General features: G+C 39.6%; 1 protein-coding gene across 1 annotated transcript; it reads right to left on the bottom strand.

The window, feature by feature from the left end:
- Window positions 1-332: 332 nt before the first annotated feature.
- Window positions 333-20051, bottom strand: Med6 (mediator complex subunit 6). The gene is made up of 8 exons (XM_005072710.4): window positions 19962-20051; window positions 16060-16219; window positions 15492-15583; window positions 13705-13787; window positions 12732-12840; window positions 10366-10481; window positions 1292-1319; window positions 333-738 (listed from the first exon to the last, which is right to left on the bottom strand). Exons 1-8 carry the CDS (start codon window positions 19981-19983, stop codon window positions 608-610), a joined length of 741 nt encoding a protein of 246 aa, XP_005072767.1. The 5' UTR covers window positions 19984-20051; the 3' UTR covers window positions 333-607.
- Between the last annotated feature and the right edge of the window lie 3734 nt (window positions 20052-23785).

Below are 23785 nucleotides of genomic sequence, written 5' to 3'. Positions count from 1 at the left end.
AACTGCACCATAAGCTATGTTGTTTTATTTAAAAAAAGAAAGAAAACTGAGCTACAAATCTCCATAGTTATATTCCATACACTAGTAAACACCAGCAAGTGCTCACAACAGACTAACATGATAAAGAAAAAAAATGTGGAAAGAATTACTTCAAAAGGAAACAAGGTAAACTGACAAAAGTCCATAGGATGGTGATATCAATGAGAGTTTTCCTTTACCTTTCAATTATTCAAAAAATGTATTATTGTAATACAGAGGAATATTACTACAAGGCATGTTTAGTTATTGCATTAACATTTATCCTCTCTGAGACAAGGAAAAGGCATGATGAGTAATATATACAAATAACTTTATTGTTTTTAAAGATATATACTAGTTTATCTGTGAGTTAGGTACACTGCTCATGTCCAGTAGAGGAAAGGTTACAAAAGATACATAAGAAATATGCACATAGAAATCATGGTAGGGAGAATGTCCTTTTGTAAATAACAAGTGCATTCCATACAAATGAGAGGGCGTCCATAGTATTTTAAGACTCAAGAACCTCCCATGGTGCTGAGGTACAGTAACTGACAAGGAACCTGCCAGCTTCTTTCTTGTCCACTATTCACTGAAGTCTCATTCGTTTCTCAGGGGGACCTTTGGTGCTCACAGTCTGCTGAACATTCTTTGCACTCTCCTTCTCCTCAGACTTCACAGTTTCTGGGAGAGGCTCTGCCTCTTTCTTTGTCTGATCCACTAGACATCAAAGGCAGGCATTTTGACAAAACAAATGAAGGTAGAAGGAAGACATAAATTTAAACAGTGGTTAGTATCAATGGCTTACTCTTTTAAATTCATTTTTAATTACTTATAAAGTTGAATATTTAGTTGATTCCCCAGGCAAATATATTTTAAAATTCATTTATAAACATAAAAATTCATTAACTCAAAGAAATTTATAATGCTAGACTAACATGTGGTATTAAAATAAGACATCAAGTGTGAACAAGTCACAAAAATTGATTCTATGGCAACTTAGCAGACAGCTAACATCAAGTCACAGTGGTTTCTTTGCTCTTCCCATTATATCTACCTAAACTCTATTTTTAAATGCTAGTATTGCTACCACAAAAACACTAAGTGTTGGCAATTCAGGAGTTCAGAGGTTAGGGGTGGCAAACTATAATGGGACAGCCTAAAAGAACAAAAAAACCACAGCTCGTTTCACATGCCAGTGCTGTTAGGACATTACGAGCTGCTTGGTCTTACTTCCATAACTTCTTTACTAAGAACAGCAGATGAACCATACCTGGGACAGGCTTTTCTCCAGACTTTTGCTAGGATTTGAAAAATAAAAAAAATGGAAGAAGGAGAAGGAAAAGTCAAGTTAATAATGTTTCTTTTGGGTCTTATGGTCTTAAATGACACACTTATGTAACTGCATTGTAAAATGACTTCATAAAGGACAATTACCATTCACATACCATAAAAAGTGGTTTGTCATTTTTCTATCCTTTATACCCTTCATTTCGGAAAAAGACACAAATTTAAAACCAGAAGTCAGTCATAAAAATGATGTGCATCTAACAAGCTGTGTGCCCTCCCATAAATACTACAATAAAAAGAGTAGTCATGTAGAATCCAATAAAAAGAAATAAAAGAGCCACCAAACCTTCAGAGGCTTACCTGCTTAGAGGATATGAACTATAAGAAGGATAATGAAGCCAGGAGTGGTTTAATACCAACACTTGGGAGGCAGAGGCAGATGGACCTCTGTGAGCTTGAGGGCAACCTGTCTACAGAGTGAATTCTGTGGATAAAGCCTTTGATATTTAGTATGGCAGGCATGGAAACAAAGACAGGAAAAGCTTTCTCTCCCCCCAAAGAGTAATTTATTTTTATATGTATGGGTATTTTGCCTGCATATTTGTCTGATTACCTTGTGCATGCCTGGTGCCCAAGGAAACCAGAAGAGGAGGTCAAATCCTTTGGAACTAGAGTTACAGACGGTTGTGAGCTGTTTTAAGTGGGTGATGGGAACAAAACCTAGATCCTCTAAAAAGCAGCTGAGTCACCTCTCCAACGCAGCTCGATCAGTGGTTTAACATCACATACTGCTCTTGCAGAGGAACTAAATTTGGTTCCAGCACCCACATAGGGCAGCTTACAACCGTGTGGAACTCCAGTTCATGGGGATCAGGTACCCTCTTTTGGCTCCTTTAAGTACTGTATTCACATACACAACACATAATTTTTAAAAAATGATCTTAAGAAGTATATTATTAAAAATGAAACTTTAGGGGCCTGGGAGATGGCTTAGCCACCAAAGTCTGACCATCTACTACCTGAGTCTGATCCCTAAGAACCCACATAATGGAACATATCCACACTAAGATAAATAAACAATTCTTACCCTCAACATGGGGCAAGAATTTCCACATAAAACCTGACAAAAGCTTAAGAAGGAATTTTAAAAACAAGAGAACAAAGTCAAGCACGGCTTCTTGGTAGCAGCATTTTCTCTGGTGGGCACTGTTTGCTAGAGGCAAGCAGAGGCTCGTGGCTTCTTTAAGAGAGGCTTCCTGACTCAGCATTAGTGGCAAAAACTGCACCAAACAATTAAATGGTGTTTATGAGCAGCTAGCGAGCATGCTTCTTGGTGGTGGCGTGGATCTAGAAATTCCAGAGTTGTGGCAATAAACATGGCTCCCACCAGTACTCCACCATGAAGCTACTCTCAGAAAGCCAAGGAATAGGGTGGGGCCAGCTGCTTTAATCTTAGTCATAATGCTTAGCAGATAAAAGATAGAGATATACCGTAAAGACAGATTCAGAGGGAAAAAGAAACCCCTAAACGTTTTACAGCGTGTTTAAAACTATACGTAGGCTTGGGAGAGAAAAGAAAAAGGATAGAAAAAGTCCTAAAAAAGAAATAGAGTAGCTGTGGATGGTGGCACACGCCTTTAATCCAAATACTCCAGAGGCAGGCAGATCTCTGTGATTTAAAGGTCAGCCTGGTCTACAGAGTGAATTCCAGGACAACCAAAGTTACACAGAAAAACTCTGTCTTAAAAAACCGAAAAGTGAAAGAATAGAGTAATTTTAAAAAGCCACATTTATCTGGAAAATACACAGAGTCTGGATACTGTATGTTATTGTGTTGTCTTTAAATTGTTTGACTGCTGAGGAAGGAGCAACAGCTGCTACAAGACATCTGATTATAAATGCTGCTGGATTCATGCAACACAAATTTTGAAAATACCTTGACTTCAAAATGGAAAAGAAGTTCTGCTTTTGTTTCCACAGAAAATGAAAAGCTGTGGATTTCTTCCAGACTAATATGGTTTGATCAAGCAAGGCCCCTGAAGCAGTGGCCCAGGTGATCCAACATCCAAAACATCTGAAAAGATGTAGCCTCAGACTACTGCTGCCAGGATTTGGCCAGCTTTCCAGGTTTTTTCAGGATCCCCATGCTATTGGCAGTACCCCCAAACAGCAGGAAGCAGTTTGGAGAGAACTACTCCCAAATTCCCAATATTGTTTATAAAGGTTTGGTTTCATTTAAATGGGGTTAGTTAGAAATGGTTAACGATCACAGTTAATTCTTTCTAAAGGAAAAAAAAAGGATTCTAATAAAGAAATATATACTTGATTAGTATGGATTTTGGTTTATTGATACAAATTTAAGGTCAATTTTGTTGTATGTATATTTCTACTCTTGTTTAGACATTGTGTTTACACAGTTCTTTTAAAATGTACACATTATAGTCACCTATATAGTCAAAACTTACAGTTACACTGGCTAGGTTTTCTAGATTGTATATACAGAGTTATATTTCAAATGAATAGGCATTCTTCAAAACCTTTCAAAGACCTACACAATATGGCATTTAAAATGGTTTATTAGGCCAGGCGTTGGTGGCGCACGCCTTTAATCCCAGCACTCGGGAGGCAGAGGCAGGCGGATCTCTGTGAGTTCGAGGCCAGCCTGGTCTACAAGAGCTAGTTCCAGGATAGCCTCCAAAAGCCTCGGAGAAACCCTGCCTCGAAAATCAAAAAAAAAAAAAAAAAAAAAAAAGGTTTATTAGGGTTTCTCAAGACAAAGAGACACAACTGCTCCTGGCAACACCAATTAAGTCAGAGAAGAAGGTGGGCATTGATGAAACTCATTATGGAGTTTGCCTTCGACATGGCAAGACTAACCATCTGGGCAAGAAATTGCTCTTGCCTGGACTGTTTGACTGTATGCTGTATAAACTAAAAATGCAGGACCCACAGGAAAGTGACTGCTGAACTTGGCAAAACAAGATGGGACAGCCCTTCCAGGTTCATGCTTCATGGAAGAGTATGCCAGACATTCTGCAGAACACAGAGAAGAATGACTGACGAACTGCTAGTACAGGTGGGGACAGTTTCAAATTTCCTGCTTCGCTGAAAAGTCTGCCAGACCCTCTAGGCCTGTGGGCTGAAGATGGATGCCTCAACATTACAAAATAACTTTGTGTGACTGTTCAGGCAGCAAGATGTCTCTGCCAATTTTAGAGTTTATATATTATCCTTCTGAGGTCTTTGATGGAGTTGAAGACAGTTATGGTAAAAGAAAGGTTACACATAAAACTTTAGACTCACAAAGATAGGATAGATGACAGAATATCTTAAATTTTGCCAAATGTTAATAGACTAAATATTGTTAACTATAGTTCTTGCTTGATAACTGTTTTGTTATATACAATTTTACTATGTTGAAGTTAAAACTTTTCTATTTAGACAGAAAAGCGGAGATGATGGGGTACGTTCTTCTGTATATATGTTTCTCTTATTGATCGATGAATAAAACACTGATTGGGGATGACACCAACTGGCAAACTAAGCAATAGTGGAGAGACTACCTTAAATGCCTTCCTAGAACCTTCATCCAGTGTCTGATGGAAGCAGAGGCAGACACCACAGCTAAACACTGAACTGAACTCCTGGAACCCAGTGACAGAGAAGGAGGAGTCATGAGCAAAGGGGTCAAGACCAGGTAAAACCCACAGATACAGCTGACCTGAACAAGAAGGAGCTCTTGAACCCCAGACTGACGGCTGAGAGGCCAGCATGGGACTGATCCAGGCCCCTTGAAAGTGAGTGTCAGTGAGGAGACCTAGGCAATCTACGGGGGCTTGGGTAGTAAATCAGTATTTATCCCTGGCATACAAATGGACTTTGGGTGCCCATCCCACAATGAGGGATGCTCTCTCAGCCTGGACTCTTAGGGAAGGGCCTAGGCCCTGCCTTGAATGAAATGAGACTCTGGAGATCCCCCATGGAGGGCCTCACCCTCCCTGCGGAATGGAATGGGGGTTGAGGGGACCTGGGGGGTGGTGGGGGGTTGGTGGAAGAGGGGTGGGACAGGGAGCTGGGATTAACATGTGAAGCAAGCTTGTTTCTAATTTAAATTAAAAAACAAAGCAAAACAAAAAAACAAGTATAGGTGGGAATACCAGATGAGAATTCTGGGGAGAGGACTCAGAGAGAGGACACCAGGGAGATGCCATGTAGTGGCCAAAAGGAGTAGCATGCTGGAGCATTACAGGTAAGCCACAGCCTCGCGGCAATACACAGTTTAATAGAAATGGGTTAATAATTAGGAGAGAGCTAGCAATAAGAAGCCTAAGCCACTGGCCAAACAGTTTATATAATAACTCTCTGTGTGTTTATTTGAGGCTAAATGGCTGTGGGGGTGAGAATGAAATAAACAAATGAAAAACAAAAGAAAGAGTGTTGGAAAACATTACAAATCAAAGGCATTGTCAGATCCTCTACTGTACAACAGTGCTTTTTTTTTTTTAAATAGGGCTTTGTCATTTCTCTGTCCTGTTACTAAATACATTCTCCCCCGAAGCTCACAGACAACTTCTTACTCTCAACCAAGAACTGTGCATGATAAGTTAAAACAGACTGACAAAACAATGGGACACTAATACCAATCCAATATACTTCTAGACATATCTTGGCATACTTCTATCAACATACGCACATTAAAAGTATCTATGCACATCTATTATCCCATAAGAAAAAGTAACCTCTTCATCCTAATGTTACACGGTCATTTTTTTTAAATTTTATTAAGTTTTTGTGTAGCAGTGTTTTGTTTGCATGTATGTCTGTTACCACACGTATGCATGGTGCCCACCAAGGCCAGAAGAGGGTCTCAATCCCCTGGAACTGGAGTTAAAATTGGCTCTGAGCCACAATATGAGTGCTGTAGATTGAACCCAAGTCCTATGGAAAGGCAGCCAATGGCTCTTAAGTCCTGAGCCAACTCTCCTGGCCCTGTCATGTATTTTCTAAATGTCCTTGTGAACAAAGGTACCTTCCTTAAGCCTTCTTACCTATCCACTTTACAAAAGACAACAAGTTTTTCTGGAATCAACTGCTCCACATTGGAACTGTCAATGGTACACTTACATACTCCACCTCCGAGTTCTGTGAATGTTTACATTTAACAAGACCAATCAGGGCTCTTTATTATTCACTGCACAGAAAGAGGTCATCACAGAAAGCCTGGCACTGCCATTCTAAGAAAGGCTTCTTGCAGTGGTTGTGGTGATCCCTGCTACTCAGCTGAGACAGTAGGATCACATGTTCATAGTCTACCTGCACTACAGTGAAAGTTCAAGGCCAGCCTGGGAGACTAAGTGAGATCACATCACAAAAATAAAAAATTAAGAAGGCAAATAAAACTGCTAAATGAATAAAGCAAAATGCACCTACCACCAAGCCTGACCTGAGTTTGAACCCTGGAACCTACATGAGAGAAGGAGAAAATCTGCTCCCGCAAGTTGTCCTATAACCTCCTCCATTTCCATGTATCATGACATATGCATGTCCCCTCCCAAAAGAACTACCCTACCAATAAGTTAATGTTAATTTTTTTTTAAAAAAATGGGGGAGGTGCTGAGGATGTAGCTCCTCCAAGGCCTTGGGTTCAACCCACAACACTGAAAAAAATTACACCACAAAGTGGTCTATTTCCAAGGCTGACCCCTGGCTGGTATTTATAAACTTGAATTGTGGGAGGCCATTCTGGACCTCGTAACACTGGTTCACTATCCATAGGCTACACAAATAATGTAATTTATGCCAAAGATCTGCTTCCTTTAGAGACCTTGGGATTTTGTTAAATGCTTGACAAAAGCATCAGTATAGGATAAACTATCTCTAAAAGAGATTTAGTTCTAAGTTTCTAAAAATTTTCCCAGGCAGAAATATTCATATATTGGTACATTTTTATTGTTGAGGTAGAAATTCATGCTCTATAGCCTGTGAAGATGAAGGGAAAGAGCAAGGAAACCTGCATACAGAACACAGACCCGTCCAGACTTTACTGTGCCTTTTCCCCTAGGACCTGACTATAACACATAGCAGTGCTTTGCCTGAGCGTATGTCTTTGCACTACACGCACACCTGATGCCGCAGAATCAAAACCAGGACATTGGCGTCCTCTGGAACTAGAGAGTTACAGACAGTTGTGACCTGCCACATGGGTGCTGGGAATTCAACCTGGATCCTCCGTGAGAGGAGCAAGTTCTCTTAGCCACTGAGCCATCTCTCCAATCCTTGGCTGTATATTCTTATTATATGACACAGTAATACATCTCTACCAAGTAAAACCACATAAATATCTTTTTAACAAATTACCAAACATGGAGGTAGTCACAGACACCCCACAACAAAGCCACATATCATGAACATATCAAGATTTAAATATGTCTGAAGAAGAAATAGAGTAACATTGAGGGCAATGAAAATTTTGAGATTTTTATACTATAGTTCTGAACCACTTGAACTGGTATCATAGGTACCAGCACACACTGACTAATCTTTCCTAGTGAATACTGCCGACCAACTAACCGACAATGCTATGAGAAGGGTAAACAGAACAGGAATGTCTTTAATCAAATGTAATCAAACAGTCCTAAGGTAAATCTAACTGAAGCCATATCCTATAGTGCCCTAGCAGCTTCCAGATCAAAAACAAAACCCACTGAAAAGAAATTCATCATAAAAGACATAAGGATCTGAGCCTCCATCCTCACATTAGTATCAGTGTAACATCAGCAGTACCAAGAATTAAGACATGGAAAAGAGGCTTCAAAGATTCATGAAGACATCTCATACATTACCTGTGCTAATAGTACTATAGAAAAAAATGCACTTAGGCATAAGAAGCCCAACTATTTAATACCATGTCTAAGTAGAAGCATATGCTGAGCTCCAAGCAGCTGGGCAACTCTGGATAGTACCTGCTTTTCTAGGCCCAAGGAGGAATCCTAGTAGTTCCAGAGAAGCCATCTTTTCCTGCATCTATTAAAGAGCTGGATATACTTGCTTCACTATTTAGCTTTTGACCGTTGAAAGGCTAAAACAAATACTGAGTTCAAAAAACAGCAATTCTCATGTATCTATTGCTACCTAACTTTAAAAGAAAAACCTCATTGAGATGCTATAATGGGTATAGTTGGTTTGCTCACATAACAGAGAGGTAGAAGATACAAAAGATGAGCACTGGGGTCATATGTGTTTACTTTTAAATTAGTCCCTCTACTTTTATGTATTTATTTTAATTGCTATAACTATGTACAAGGTAAAGTTTTCTTGTATTAAGGGTGTCTTTAAGTTTCTACAGTGTCTAGTCTCTGTCACTAGATGGCTTAGCAGCTGTGAGCACTGGCTGCTCTTACAAACTTGATCCCCAGCACCCACATAAAGGCTCACAACTGTCTGTTCAAGAGCATTCAATGCCCGCTTCTGTCCTCCAAAAGAGCCACGTACACATGTGGTACACAAGAAAAACCATACACACAAAACAAACAAACAAATAATTTTGAGGGGACCCTCCAAGCCTATCTATAAACTATATAACTGATACTTTAAAAATTAATCTTACTTTTTTGGTGCAAGGTTTTTTTCTTTTTAATTATATGTGTATGTTTTGTTTACATGTATGTCTATGAACCACATATATGTATGTATGGTACTTGCAGAGGCCAGACGAGATTATTGGATGTTTGTGAGCTGCCACATGGGTGATGGGATCAATCCCAGGTCCTTTGAAGATCAGCCAGTACTCTTGTATGTACATGTGTAGATACCCATGGAGGTCAGAAGACAGTATCTGACCCCACTGAACTGGAGTTACAGGCAGTTATGATGTGGGTGCTGGAAACTAAGCTTAGGTCATCTGAAAGAGCAGTAGTGACTCTTTACTCACTGATCCGTCTCTCCATCCCCGGTATGCCCTGAATATGAACTGTACACTTACATCACAACTCAGCCTGAATGAGCTGTGTTTGCAGTGCTCAAGAATCATGTATGTCTAGTGGTTAATGTACTGGACAGCACAGATCCAGATGTACTTCCCTCAGGCTATGCAGTAGAGATGGTGAACTCAAAGAATAAATGATGAACATACCTCACCTCAAACAGCCCAGAGCAGTTTGCCAGCACATACCACACACATCTAACTCATGTTTTCCATTGTTCTACCTTCAAGAACAGTTCATGAAATTTCTCTAAGCTAGCTTTCTGAGCTCATATTCCAACCTGTGTCTCTTTACTATCATACAACCATTATCGTAACATTCTTCACTATTTCAGAGTCAGACAGGGGAAGAAGAGACTTGTTCTAAAGTCATTTTATGGTGTTAAAAAAAAAAAAAGAACTCAATTAACTTAAAACTACCTTTAAGATTCCCTCAAATCCTCCTCAACAACAATAATCATGCCTGTGAGAGTACACATTTCTGTAAAGGTCCAGAATAACTGACACTAACCATGACACTACCATGGTCATACACTCCACTTCTCAGCTGCTTCACTTCAAAAGCTCACGTGGCAGAATGGCAGGGGGATCTGCTACTAGACTACTCCTAAATCATGAGGTGGCATCACAAATCTCTAACATAGTTATAAGAGAACTCTACTACTACCTCTGCTACCTCTCTTAATCATGCCAAGCCCTCTACCACTTTCTTCTACTTCTGCTAAGTCTTCACCCGTTAACCATTTAAGAGCCTACATACGTTATATATCAGGCCGGAAATGCAGCACGTAGAAGAGAAAGCATGAGTTTCATATTCTAGGTTTGTTATAACCAATTATGCTTTCAGCAACCTTATGAAGAGAATATTATCCAAACACAGACCTCAGTGCTCATACAGATTCAATAAGGAACTGAGACACTGCTGAATCCATTCCTTTTATTCATTATCTACACTAAGTCTTTTTAAACTTTTCCTCTCATTCAGGAGTAATTTGTTAGCTAATAAGGAAAACCAACATTTTTAAATCACACCTAAAAGACTTTCTAATTAAAAATGCACAACACATTCTCATTACCTGAACAAATTTGGGTGGGAATTTTTGTCTGAGGTCGACGAGTAAAGCATCCACACGCTGTCTCTGAAAAATAGAGCTTGGTTCTTCTTTCCTTTTGGCTTTAGGTTTGACTTTATCTGTTAAAATACAAAATCCAAATCAACATAGTGAACATACTCAAACCATTATGTTAATGACATCTTTATTAAGACAATTCTTCAATTACAACACAGCAAATACATAAAAGGAGTTACTAACTCTCCTTTATAAAGGATGTTAAATTCTAACATTTAAAAAGCGGACACACCTGTCTCTTAAAGATATTTCGGTTTCCGTGTGTAATTCTTCATAATTACCTAAATCATAATCCATGTTATTCAACTGAAATTACTTTTGAGTATTTTAAGTGTAACTCAATGGTTCTTTTCTGTATAATCTACTAAGAACAAATAGAAAAGACAGATTTTAGTGACTGTGCTCAAGGTTGACCTACCTAGACTACATAAGATCTGTCTCAAAAGATTGCAATTAGCCAAGTATGGTAATCCATATCTCTGTTCATCTTAGCACCTGGGAGGATAAGGCCAGAAGAATTAAGGGGTCAAGGACAGCCTTGGCTCCCGATGGAGAGATTTCTAAAACACATTCATTTATTCATTCCCATTCTCTGTCTAAGAAAAAACCTAAACATTGTATTGAGGGGAAGAATTACAAAACAAGATGATGCAAGCATAAAAGAGAATATGAAGAAATTCTGAAGTTATTCACATTTGGCATTTTCTCTGGCAGGGGGAACAGGGGTAGAGAATGGATGTAGGGACTGTCTCTACATGAAGGATTCCAAGTGACCATGCTCTAGACTCATAAGGAGGGTACAATTGCCCCTGGGTCAACTTTACTCCATTAAGGCTCACTTTCCTACATCAAACAGTACTACCTACACCCAATATAAAGAATCAAAGTACCTTATCATAAAGGCTACTACACAATTCTGAATTCTATGTAAAGGCCATTTTTTTCCTACACTTTAATTATTCTCAAAAAAAAAAAAGAAGGAAAGAAAGAAAATACACTGATATAGACACAATTCTGGACAGAGGTTTTTAGTAAAAACATGCCAAAAAACCAGCCGTCAATCAGCATCCATGGGAACTAAAGGACCTAGTGTCATGACAGATGCTAACATCAAAGAATCAGAAAGTGACCTAGGGGCAAACAAGCCTAGAAACCTGAGTTTAATCCCCAAAAGACACAAAAAAGGTAGATGTAGCACAAATTCTAATTGGTTTTAATTAAAAAAAACCCAGAGTCAGATACAGCGATAAATGCTGAAAGATCAGAGAAGCAGAGCAGCCAGCCACTCACTAGTTCTTACCTCTACTGAATCCTCAGATCAAATGAGGGATCTTGTCCCTGGGAATCGTCAGACTGAATGCTGTTTCTATGAAGCCTCAGACTGCCTTATATTCTTCTCTCTGCCCAGCCACATCACTCCTGTCTCCACCTCCCTAGTGCTAGAATTAAAGGCATGGGATCCAAAGTGCTAGCTCTGTTTCTCTTTGAGACTGGATCAATCTAGTGTATCCCAGGGTGGCCTTGAACTCACAGAAACCCTTCTGCCTCTGCCTCCCGAGTGCTGAGATTAAAGGTGTGTGCCACCACTACCTGGTCTCTATGGCTAACTTGTAGCTTAGCTCCGCACTCTGATCATCAGGCAAGTTTTATTTCTTAGATCACAAACAAAATATCACCACAGGTGGATGTAGAAAACCAATTCCAGAGTTGTCCTCTGATATCCACACATATGCTGTGATACACAATAATGCATGCAGCTTACATGAATATCACACATTCACACACACTGTCAAAAGACAGCCAGCAAAGAACCTAATCAACTAGGGATATAATTTGGAAGTAAAGTGCTTGTCTAGCATGCCTAAGGCCCAAGGTTTAATCCTTAACACAATGAGAGGGGGAGGGGGGAAGAAAGGGGAAGAAGGGAGGGAACATAGTCTGGCCATCTGAAGAAAAGACACCAAGAATAGTATCTCATCTTCTGACTTTAAAGACTACAGAGCTGAACAGCTTCAAATTCCAAGACAAGCTAAGAAGTAAAAAAATACCTTTGCTCAATCATCACCAAGGTTTCTCCTCTTTATGTTCCAAAAAATTTAAAACTTTATATCTTCCTTATAAAATTTATGGACATGTGACCTCATGGGCAAAACAACTGTTCTGATGTTACTATTACTGCACCTATGACATAAACACAGGGGCAGTAATACTATCATATGAGAAACTAAAACCTGTCTCGGTAACATCACAATCTCTGGAGCTGCATCTTCAGAGTATCACACTGTTTCGGAGAGCCGAGGCACTTTACTTACCTTGCTCTTCATGATCTTTAAAGTGCCACCAATACCCTTTGGAAGGATGATATCGACAGTATGACATAGCTTCATCAAAAGCTGACTGAATACCATGCACTGCAGTAAGCTTGTAAAACAAAACAAAAATCAACAGATTCTAAATCTCTCATGAGGTAAAACGTCCTAAGTAAATATAAAATATTACATATGCAAAGATAAAAATTTCCTGTTTTCAGAATTTACATTACCATTTAACTGGAGTTGTAATCACCCTGGTATTTGCAAGGAATTATTCCACACTCACATTCCTTATAATTAGCATTTCTGGGTAAACTATGAACTCTCGCCAATATTCCTTAAATCATCTCTAGATCACTCACAAGACCTAACATAAAATAAGCACTATACAGACAGCTGTTACAATATATTGTTGAGGGAATAATAAAAAGGGGAACAAAAGCATAGTACAGTTCTTTTTCCAAGGGTTTTCATGCATGTTACTAATGATGTGGAGCCTGCAGCTCTTCAGAATCTATATATTAGCACTGATTTGACCCAGAGTATCAGTGCTCAAAACCCTCCAACAGTCAACATTTCATACCAGCTTACACAAAATAGAAGAACTCCTACTTTAGTCTCAGAGCAGGATATCTAAATTAGAAGTCTGCTTTAATGTTCAAAGAATGAAAAAAACAAAAACAAATAAACAAACAAACTAGGTGTGCGGCACATATCTGGAATCCCAGGACTTGGGAGATGGAGGCAGGAGGACCAGGGATTTGAGGTCATCTTTAGGTACATGAGTCCAAGGCTACTGTCTTAAGAGAAAAAAAGGAAGAAGGGGGAGAGGGAGGTAGAGGGGAGGAGAGGTGAAGGAAGGGGAGGGAAGGAAGACAGGGAAGGAGGAAGGGAGCGAGGGAGGGAGCGAGGGAGGGGGCAAGCGAGGGAGGGAGGGACGTAGGTAGATGTGAAGGTAGGTGAAGACACATACCACTCTGGAGTTTATAACTGATCCCAAGTCTGGTGCCTGATAGATGACTCCAGCAATGATATAGTAATCAGCCAGTGGGATAACTAAAACAGCAGGAGAAAATGCTCATAAATACATCTTGTATATACGGAACTGTAAGGGAAGGTATGGCAATTTCTCTACAAGTATGCAGTCACACACACTGTTCGTTTATATGTTACCTATGTTAACAGCTGAGTAGTTCCATTCACAAAGTCTAAAAAGTTTATTCTCTGCCCTTCGCAGAAAACGTATACCAATTCTTACCCACAGCAGGGCAGAGCTTCTCAAACCCCAGGCACATCTGAATCAAGTTTAATGAGTTCAGTGCATCTTAAGATTATTAAAATGTGAGTCTAACTAAGTTCATGTATAGGTATACATAGCACATCTCAGTGTACTAAGCAATGTCAATGCTGTCAGTCAACCAAACTAAGATGTAAGACTGAAGAACATGAGAGGTTTAGAGACTAGAGTGAAGATATCTGATACATTACATTTGCCTCTGAGTCCCAGGACTGAGCCCTAAGGACAAAGATAACTACTACTGAGCTTGATACCATCTTGTGTCATTACTATATCCTGAGTGTTCTCAAGAAGCCTTGCTCATTATCCACAGATCTCCTTTTCTCTATAGAGACTCTAGACCTTTCATTCTGAAATAAGATTTGGATTCTGAATTGTAACTTCTTTGGCAAGTGATTCTCTGATATTGAAAGGATCCAAGGAAAAGAATGTTCTCCAAGTATCATTATGTAGAGCATCTACTTGAATAATGTCTCTCAACAATACCACCCTAGTTTCTACTTTGAATAATCTCTTCTTCAATGAGACACTCTGCAAAATCTTGGCTTGATCCCAAGGTGTCTTGAAGTACCAGTCATTGCTAAAGTACATGCCTTAGCTCTCTAGTTCAAAAATCAATCTGGACATATTTACTCTTCAATGTTGTTTCTTAAGCAAATATTCATTTGGTACTAAAACCCAGGTAAGATTTTTGGTTGAATGTGTCACTTACAGATACTCAGTGGACACTCTATGAATTTAATAAAACTATATAGGCCATGTATTTTACAAAGTATTAACTCAGAGACCAAGAAATGAAAGTTATTCGGGAGGCTCAAGGCCCAGTGGGAACTCAACTGTGCTCACAGGAAGAGGGGAACGAACTATCTATCTGACTTGCAGTACTACCAGAATTTTTGATATACTGCCTGCCCAACCAAAATATACACCATGAATTCAGGTGAAAACTGGTTCCTACCGGAAGCCTTCAATTCTAGTGGGTAGAAAATCCCTAGGTAATCAGTCCTCAAAAAAACCCCTTATGTTCAGAATTTCAAATGGCTTCCTGGAGTAGAAATATGTATGTATGTATGTATGTATGTATGTATGTATGTATGTATGCATGTATGTATGTATGCATGTATGTATGTATGGCTTCATCTCATGCTGACTAGAAGGCACATTTAGTATGGATCCTCAGAAGATGTGGAGTCCTACAATGTCTTTTCCTGTGATTTGTCTAGTTGTGTATCCTTACTAGGCAGCTTCTGGCCATAAGTACAATAGATACTCAGTCTGATGAGTACACCCCTAACAAGTACTGGACATATATGTAGTTTACGGAACTTGATGCAAACAAACAAACAAACAAACAAGGAGTGACATACCAGTTCCTAAATGATATGCCAAAATCCCTTATTTAAAAACAAAATAAAGTACACAGGTCAGAAGTAAATGAATTGTGGTGTTTTGCACGTTTTTACCTTGAGCAGGGGACTGCCGCTGTTGCTTTCTAATGATGAAAAGAATGGGCTCTTGAGCATGTAAAAGGATGTATTCAACTCCAACCATCTGACTGAAATAGAGACATACAGAGATCTTTGAATGATTCCTAAAACTCTGTAGGACACTTAAATTACCAAAGAGATTGCAACAGCAGTATAAAAAGGGAACAAAAATTGCTTATGATTAATGTTAAAAGTTGGCTATTGAATAAAACCAGCTATTTTTCCAGACATTTGATATATAGATTAAAATGTGGTTTTTAAACAAATTTATACATTTATAAAAATTCATGAGTTTAAATTTGGTTTAGTAAGATTATGCTTAAAACTACAATAAGTTACCTTCAACAGTTATAGTTACTCATAGCAACAGCTATTTAAAATACAGAAATTAAACTCTGTAAGACCACTGAGCCATCTCCCCAGCCTAAAACTTTTGGTTTTCCAAAGAGTCAACTGTGACAGTCACCAATCACCACACACAGGCAAAATGATAGATCACTGCAAAATCTATACTTGGCAAAGGTGCTTCCTTCTTAAAACTTACTTCAAGTGCTCTAATGTTAGCCTCTGCATCTTGACCACTTCATTATTACATGTCCTGTCATAAAAAGGATTGCTTCTTTCTGAAAAGTAATCCAGGACACTACCACTGTTCAAAATGGGGATCCAAGAGCTGTCAACCCAAGAGATTCCCAACAGATTATCTATAGGAAAGAAATAAAAGAATTAGAAACGGTAAAAAACCTAATCCAGTGAATATCTACTATGTGTTGTAAATTAATGACATAGGTTCTGTCCTATGTACTCTTTTATTTTTGGTTGTGAGCCTAGCCTTTAACACTGAGCCATCTTCTCTCCACCCCAAGCCTATGTACTCTTAACAGAAGAGGGAAATATGAAAAAGGAACACAGTAAGGACTATAGTAACGTTAGAGACAAATTAATCACAAAAGCACAATAGGGGAACAAAACACTTTATGGAGGAAATGCAAATTATTTTTCCTGAAGCAGGACGTGGTTTTTACAGTGTTAAAGAAGAGAGACTCAGCCGGGCGTTGGTGGTGCACGCCTTTAATCCCAGCACTCGGGAGGCAGAGGCAAGCGGATCTTTGTGAGTTTGAGGCCAGCCTGGTCTACAGAGAAAGTTCCAGGACAGCCTCCAAAGCCACAGAGAAACCTTGTCTCAAAAAACCAAAAAAAAAAAAAAAAAAAAAAAAAAGGAGACTCAGAGTGAAGAAGAGTAAACTATTTCCCAGCAGAGAAAACTCATACAAAAAGGTACAAAGATAAAAAATATTGTTTATATTTTTTAATTTTGAATAGTTTGATTGGATAAAGAAGTGTTAAGATTTAAGATCTAGACAGATCTTTTTAAAGATTAGAAATCCAAAGTTTTTAAATGCTGACAACTGATACAAAATTTTACAAACACACCCACAACCATTGTTTACAAATCCTTCCATTGGCAAGCAAGGAATGTTAGGGAGATTCTACTACAGACAAGAGGTTAATGATGTCCCTTTTTACAGCCATAATGTTTCAGCTCCAGAGTCAAATTAAATCTTAATTTTCAAAAAGACATGGTTAGATCTAAAAATTGTGATGAAGACCTTCAGGCCATAGCACTCTGGGAGGCTAAGACAGGAGGATCAAGAGACTGAGGCCAGCTTGGGCTATATATGATCCTGTCTCAAAAGACATGGTGAATTAGTTTTCTATAACTAGTGAGTTTTATTGTGCACTGACTACTAGGTGATGATGTTTAAGATCAGTGCCTACTAAACACCACTAGAGTTAAGTTATAAACATGAATACTGGTTGAAAAGCTTCACCTCTTCTATACAGCTACTCTGGGCACCTCTGAAGAAGTCAGATCTAACTCAAGGTGACAAGTAATCCCATGCAAAATCAACCAAATGTAAAAAAAAGTTGCTACATGTAAAAAAATAAAAAATAATAAATTGTGCTTTATGTGTTTTAAAATAAAGGAGACAAGCAGATGATGTATGTTAACAAAATAATACCAACTCTCTCTCACTCTCTCTCCATATATATGTATGAGTGTTTGTACATATATATGTGTGTATATATATATATATATAGATATATATGGATAAAGTCATAGCCAAAATTATAAAAACAGGAAATAATGTTTTCAGAAAAATATATATTTTTTCTAATTAAAATCAACATAGGGGAGCCATAATTAAGATTTAAATTCTCTACTTCTACTAACAATTTTATTTACTGTAAAACAGGCATTTTTTTATTTAGCTATTTTAGGAAATTGACTTTTTTTTCCTTAAAAATGTTTCTTATGTATTATCTTTATATTATTTATCAGGCATAATCATTTCATGCTTATATCTATTAACTAATCACACATACAACATTATGTGTGCTAAATGCTTGGCACACTGTAACTCAATAAATGTTAACTGTGACAGTGGGAGAGGTCGTCTTGTCTCCCCTCTCATGGCAATTTTAATATGTTATTAATAATTCTCATATCATAACCATAAACACAGAAAAAATGTGTTCCCATTAAGTTGTGAGTTTTTATTCATCAAGAAAATACTCATCAAATGCTTACAATTCATGACTTAAGGCCAAGGCAAGTATGATTTACTCGATTAACCACAGATCTTTATCCATCAGTTTAAATAGCCTCATATATCCAAGGACATTTAACTACAAAATACCTGGAATGAAAAGTATAGTCTCTGACTGAAAAAAAAAAGTGTATTTGACCCACTTCAAGATAACCTGTGGTCACACGTTATAAATAGAACTGCTAACAAATCAAGCAGATTCATTCACTTCTCACTAGTGCAGTTATCACCTTTTCCCAAGCTATCTACAATTTTCATCCATTCCAGAAAAGTCATCCTGTTTTTTTTTTTTTTTTTTTTTCTCGAGACAGGGTTTCTCTGTGGCTTTGGAGGCTGTCCTGGAACTCGCTTGGTAGTCCAGGCTGGTCTCAAACTCACAGAGATCTGCCTGCCTCTCCCTCCCGAGTGCTGGGATTAAAGGTGTGCCCCACCAACACCCGGCATCATCCTGGTTTTTTAAACTCTACCCTTGCCTTCCTACACTACTCTCAGCAGTGAAAATAACCTAAAAAATAAATACATAAATTAAAAGAGAGACAGAACATGCCATCCCCATTGACCAAAACTCTACAGTAGCTTCCTGTCTTACTCAGAGGAGGTAAACCTTACCCTAGCCTACAATACTTCTCTAATTTATCTTTCCACATCTTCTCACTATCCCCGCACCTCTGTCTTCCCTCTAAACATCAAACACATTACAGTGATGCTAACAAACCCAGATAAGTAAAATACTGAAAATGCTAAATAATCAAGTATGGTATAATGAACTACATTTTTCTCTTTCATGTTCATTTAATACCAAGACGGCGTGGTGAACAGCTGTCAGCGTAGTACTCAGCAATCTTAGAAACTTGAAACTCTTCACAAGGGAAGACAAGCAGGTAAAAATGTGACCCATAGCCGGGCGTTAGTGGCGCACGCCTTTAATCCCAGCACTCGGGAGGCAGAGGCAGGCGGTTCTCTGTGAGTTCGAGGCCAGCCTGGTCTACAGAGCGAGTTCTACGACAGCCTCCAAAGCCACAGAGAAACCCTGTCTCGAAAAACCAAAAAAAAAAAAAAAATGTGACCCATATATACTGACGACCACTACTATACACAAGCTAGCTGGAACCTCAGTTCACCTAAGATAACAAAAGGTATCTCAAACACTTTAAAAAAAATGAAACATGCTCATTCAAGTAACCCTAATTAATTAAACTCAACACACACACACGTAGATGATGAAGTTGTTGGGAAGAAGAGGTTGGAAAGATAAAAGACGGTAATTGGTGGTGCATATGATCAAAATACATTATATGCATGTATAAAATTGTCAAGAAGAAAAACGAAATACATACAAACAAAACGAACATGCTGCCGAAGAACAAGAAGCAATGAAGAGGTTGCATCTCAAATTTATCTAATCTCTGACTCAATGAAAATGACAACACCGCTACAGCCCGCCAAAGATAACTACTGAATGGTAAATGAAAGGTTTACAAGCTAAAAATTAAAACATTAATACGAAGATTGGGGATTTCTGTCAGGGCATTAGTAGGATAAGTCCTTATTTTATTCCACTTCTCTCTTCCCAAAAGCTATCCCTGCGCCCCGATATAACGCCCCAGCAGTGTGGTAGAAAAGGCCAAAACTGCTTCTAACTCCTCCGTTACGATTCTTCGTCGGAATCCGGGAAAACCCGACAATTTTTCGTCAAATTAAAGTCTTAGATTGTTCAGAAGCCACTCAAAAGAACTTGAGAGACCTCACAAAAGGGTATGAAGCTGACCTCGGTGAGCTATAAACACCCAGCAAACCACAACCTGGGGGTTGGGGAGAGCGTAACATAAATTACCTCGGATATCTACCGCCGCCATAATTCCCAATGCTCTGGTAGAGCTTCCTTCCGGCGCACAGTAAAGGTAATGACTACTGCGACGGATTGGCGGTTGCCGTCCGTACGGGAAGCAAGGAGGACAAAAGTATTCTCGCGAAACGCGGAGGCGGGACGGGGTGGGGAAAGATAAAGTGGAAGGAGCCGGGTTGAAGTTTTGCTGTTGGACACCTGCGAGGATAAAAAAGGCGAAGCACCTGGTGGTGACCAGGAGGTGGGAGAGGTGGGACCCTCAGAGGAGAACCGGGGGGAAGGGAAGGGAAGGGCGGGACCTGTGGAGTAAGAGAAAGGAGAGCAGCGTCGCCGTGCAAACTGAAACTGGCTGAGCCCAGAGGGACAGAGCCAGACCAAAATATAGGCAAAGTGTCAAGGCATAACAGTGGAGAAAGTAATTCTATTTACAGGTAAAGAGGTTGAACAGAGTCCCACCTCATGCACACAACTGATATTCTAAAATTCTCCTCTAAACCGAGTCTAAGGGCTCTCACTTGTAATCCCAGGTCTCAGGAGGCAGAGCCAAGTGGATTGCACAAACAGTATTTTTAAAATAATAAAACACCTCATACAAATGAGCCGATATTTAGCAGAGAATTCAAAAGTCTTTGGCTTGCCCTGTTAGCTGAGCCCATTAAAAACCTAAGCCAGTTAGAAACCTGAATTAATTTATGACTAAATTTCACAAAATAGGAAGTGCTTCTGAGGTAAACTTAATACAAGATTAAGAAAAAAGGAATGCTCTGAGTAGTGTCCAAGTTGCAGATGGTCTGGAACAGGCAGATTGACTATAGATAGGGAGCAATTCTGAAGGCATAGAAAACAACAGGAGGACTTTTTGTGTCTAGTGTGGATTTGTAAAAGCAAAATGATAGAGATGCCTGCAAACAAGACAAACCCCCAAAACCTGAAGGAAGGAGCCTATATTCTCAAAACTAAGTACTACCCAGCCCCCACCCCCAGCATTTAATCAAAAACAACTTGTAAGGCAGGATTTTTCCAATCATAGGCCAAGGAATAGCACATTTTAAATCTCAGTGTAATAAAAGCATACTGATTATTTACTTCAACTTTCGAACTACAATTTTGTTGTTGTTTTTCGAGACAGTGTTTCTCTGTGGTTTTGGAGGCTGTCCTAGAACTCACTCTATAGACCAGGCTGGTCTCGAACTCACAAAGATCCACCTGCCTCTGCCTCCTGAGTGCTGGGATTAAAGGCATCCACCACCAACGCCCTTCTCGAAATAGCTGAAATGATGTGGATGAAAGAATTGTTCACAACGAAGTATGCACATGCCGAGCTAGGTTTTTTTTTTTTTTTTTTTTTTTTTTTGGTTTTACGAGACAGGGTTTCTCTGTATTGTTTTGGAGGCTGTTGCCCAGCCCGGCCTCGAACTCACAGAGATCCGCCTGCCTCTGCCTCCGGAGTGCTGGGATTAAAGGCGTGCGCCACCACCGCCCGGCTCCGCACTAGGTTTTTAAATACAGTTTCAGCAGGAATCAGCAAGCTCTTTGTTTTATTTCACCGACCTTGTTTCCTTGTATTGGGACAGGCTGTGACAGAATACAAGGTAAGCATGATAAACCAGATGCATGTTAAGTCAGACTAAGGAAGTCCATTGGATTTTGCAGGCAACGGAAGAAATGTGATTGAACTTCCGGTTTCAGAAAGTTGCCTTAAGGAGGATGAGTTGGAAGTATTCCTAAGACTCAAATCAGGGAGTCTTTTTAGGATGTCATTGGAAACTAAATGATGTCTCCACTAATAAAAATGATTGGACAGGGAGGGGAATGAAAAATATTTAGGTGACAGAATTAAAGAGCAATGGTGACTAATAACCTGCTGAGGGAGAGGAATTAAAAGTGATTGATAAAACCAGATGTGATTGATCAACTCAGAAGTAACAACAGTGAGTAGATGAAAATGAAGAACTGTTTATTTTGTACATTGGTTTTTGTTACACATGGTAGTACCTGGAAGGCATCTAATAGACCAGGGTTTCTTGGGATTCTTGCTGTTGAGATTTGGAGCCAATGAGCTCTTCTCATGAAATAACAGGAAGCTGTCCTGTCAATTGCTTAGTACCCAACAGGGTCTCCTTTGCAATAGGTGCTCAGCAATATTTGTTGATTGAGCTAATGCTTGAATAAATGAACAGGTGGTTTGACAGCCTTCGGGACAATAATAAACTCCTCGAATTCAACAGTAAATGAAATGAGAGATTGTTAAATGGAAATGGATTTGTGGTAAGTTCATCTTAAGGAAGTGCCTCAGCCCGTCATTAGCTGCAGCCCTCTGAAGAGAAGGCCCCGAACCTCGCCTGGGCACAGTAAAGCTGACCCTTTGATGGGGTACAGGTGAACCAGCTCCAAGGGTGTGAGCATTCGAGAGCTGGCCCCACTACTGTGTGGGTGAGACAGAGATTCTCCCCCTTACCCCTTGCCACCTTCAGCAGGTGGGAGAGCTGGTCCCCGTGTTATGGAGAGTGGACGAGCTGGCCCTGCCCTCACCAGCTGCAGCACTCAGGAGAGCAGACCCTGCACCTCACCTAGGCAGCACAGTAGAGCTGAACCTGTTGATGGAGGCAAATATGGCCAGAGAATGTAAGTATGGCCATATGGAGAGATTGCTCTCTCCCCCACCCCCGCCCCACACCACCTGTGACAAGTGGCGGAGCTGGCCCTGAGGTTAGGAGAGCAGGAGAGTTGATCCTGTCTCTCACAAACTGCAGCACTCAAGACAGTGGCCCCTGCAACACAGTAGAGCCAACCCAGATGGTGTAGGTGTGGGGGAGCTGGCCCTGAGGGCATGAAAGCAGGAGAACCAGCCCCGCCCCTTGCTGATTGCTGCACAGGAAGAACTCGCCAGGGAAGTGCTGGAGAGCTCACTCTGGTGGTGAGGACACAGGTGGTGGGCTGCCAGAACCAGTGCTATGAGTTGGCCACCCCAACATCCATCCTAGCTATGATCTGCTGGAGCAGGTGAAGGGGCCAGTCCTGGAGACCCAAAACTGCAGGATCTCTACAATACTGGAAATAACAGGATAACCAAGAGGAGTCCCAGTATCAATAGTGTAGCAGAATCCAGAGGCCTCAAACCAGACCAATGACTCATTGCAATGAGCACTTGCAGATAAAGATATATAGACTAAAATATATAGTTTGTGACTCACTGTGTCACACTACAGGTTCTTCTGCAACATTTTTCTTTTTCTTTTTTTTTTCTTTATAATTTTCTCTTAAATTTTACTTCATTTTATTGGGAGGGGCTGTTGGGAGCAGAGCACGGATGTCAGGGAGGAGGAAAATGAGTAGGTTCAAGATGCATGGTGTGAAAGCCACAAGGAATCAATAAAAACTTAAAAAAAGAAAAGGAGGAAAAGAAACTCCTAAGATCTCTCCTGTCTAGAGAACAATGCAAAACACACAACAAAAAATTCCGTTCATGCTAATCCTTTAGAAAGTGTTCTAGAAAATATGAAGTCTGTGTAAGATGTTTTCTCCTCTTATAATGAGGAAATTCAGATATTTCATAATATAAATGAGGGTATAAAATAACATCAGGATTGCAGAGGCAACACCTCTGAAAAGTCATTCTGGAATCTCTCAAGTGGCCCAGAGAGAGGCCAAGTATCAAGATGCTTTGTGTATTTGTTAAAAGAAAATACATCATTCATAGGGCATGGAGTATAGGACATAACTTTTGAAAACAGCTGTTTACCTAGGGCAAGTAGCTGTAATTGTAAAATAATCCAATAACTAGGGCTTTAACCCTACAATCCCAAACAAAT

This window comes from Mesocricetus auratus, unplaced genomic scaffold (genome assembly GCF_017639785.1).
Source record: "Mesocricetus auratus isolate SY011 unplaced genomic scaffold, BCM_Maur_2.0 Super-Scaffold_15014, whole genome shotgun sequence".
Lineage (NCBI taxonomy): Eukaryota > Metazoa > Chordata > Mammalia > Rodentia > Cricetidae > Mesocricetus > Mesocricetus auratus.
This window is presented reverse-complemented; position numbering and strand designations above follow the sequence as displayed.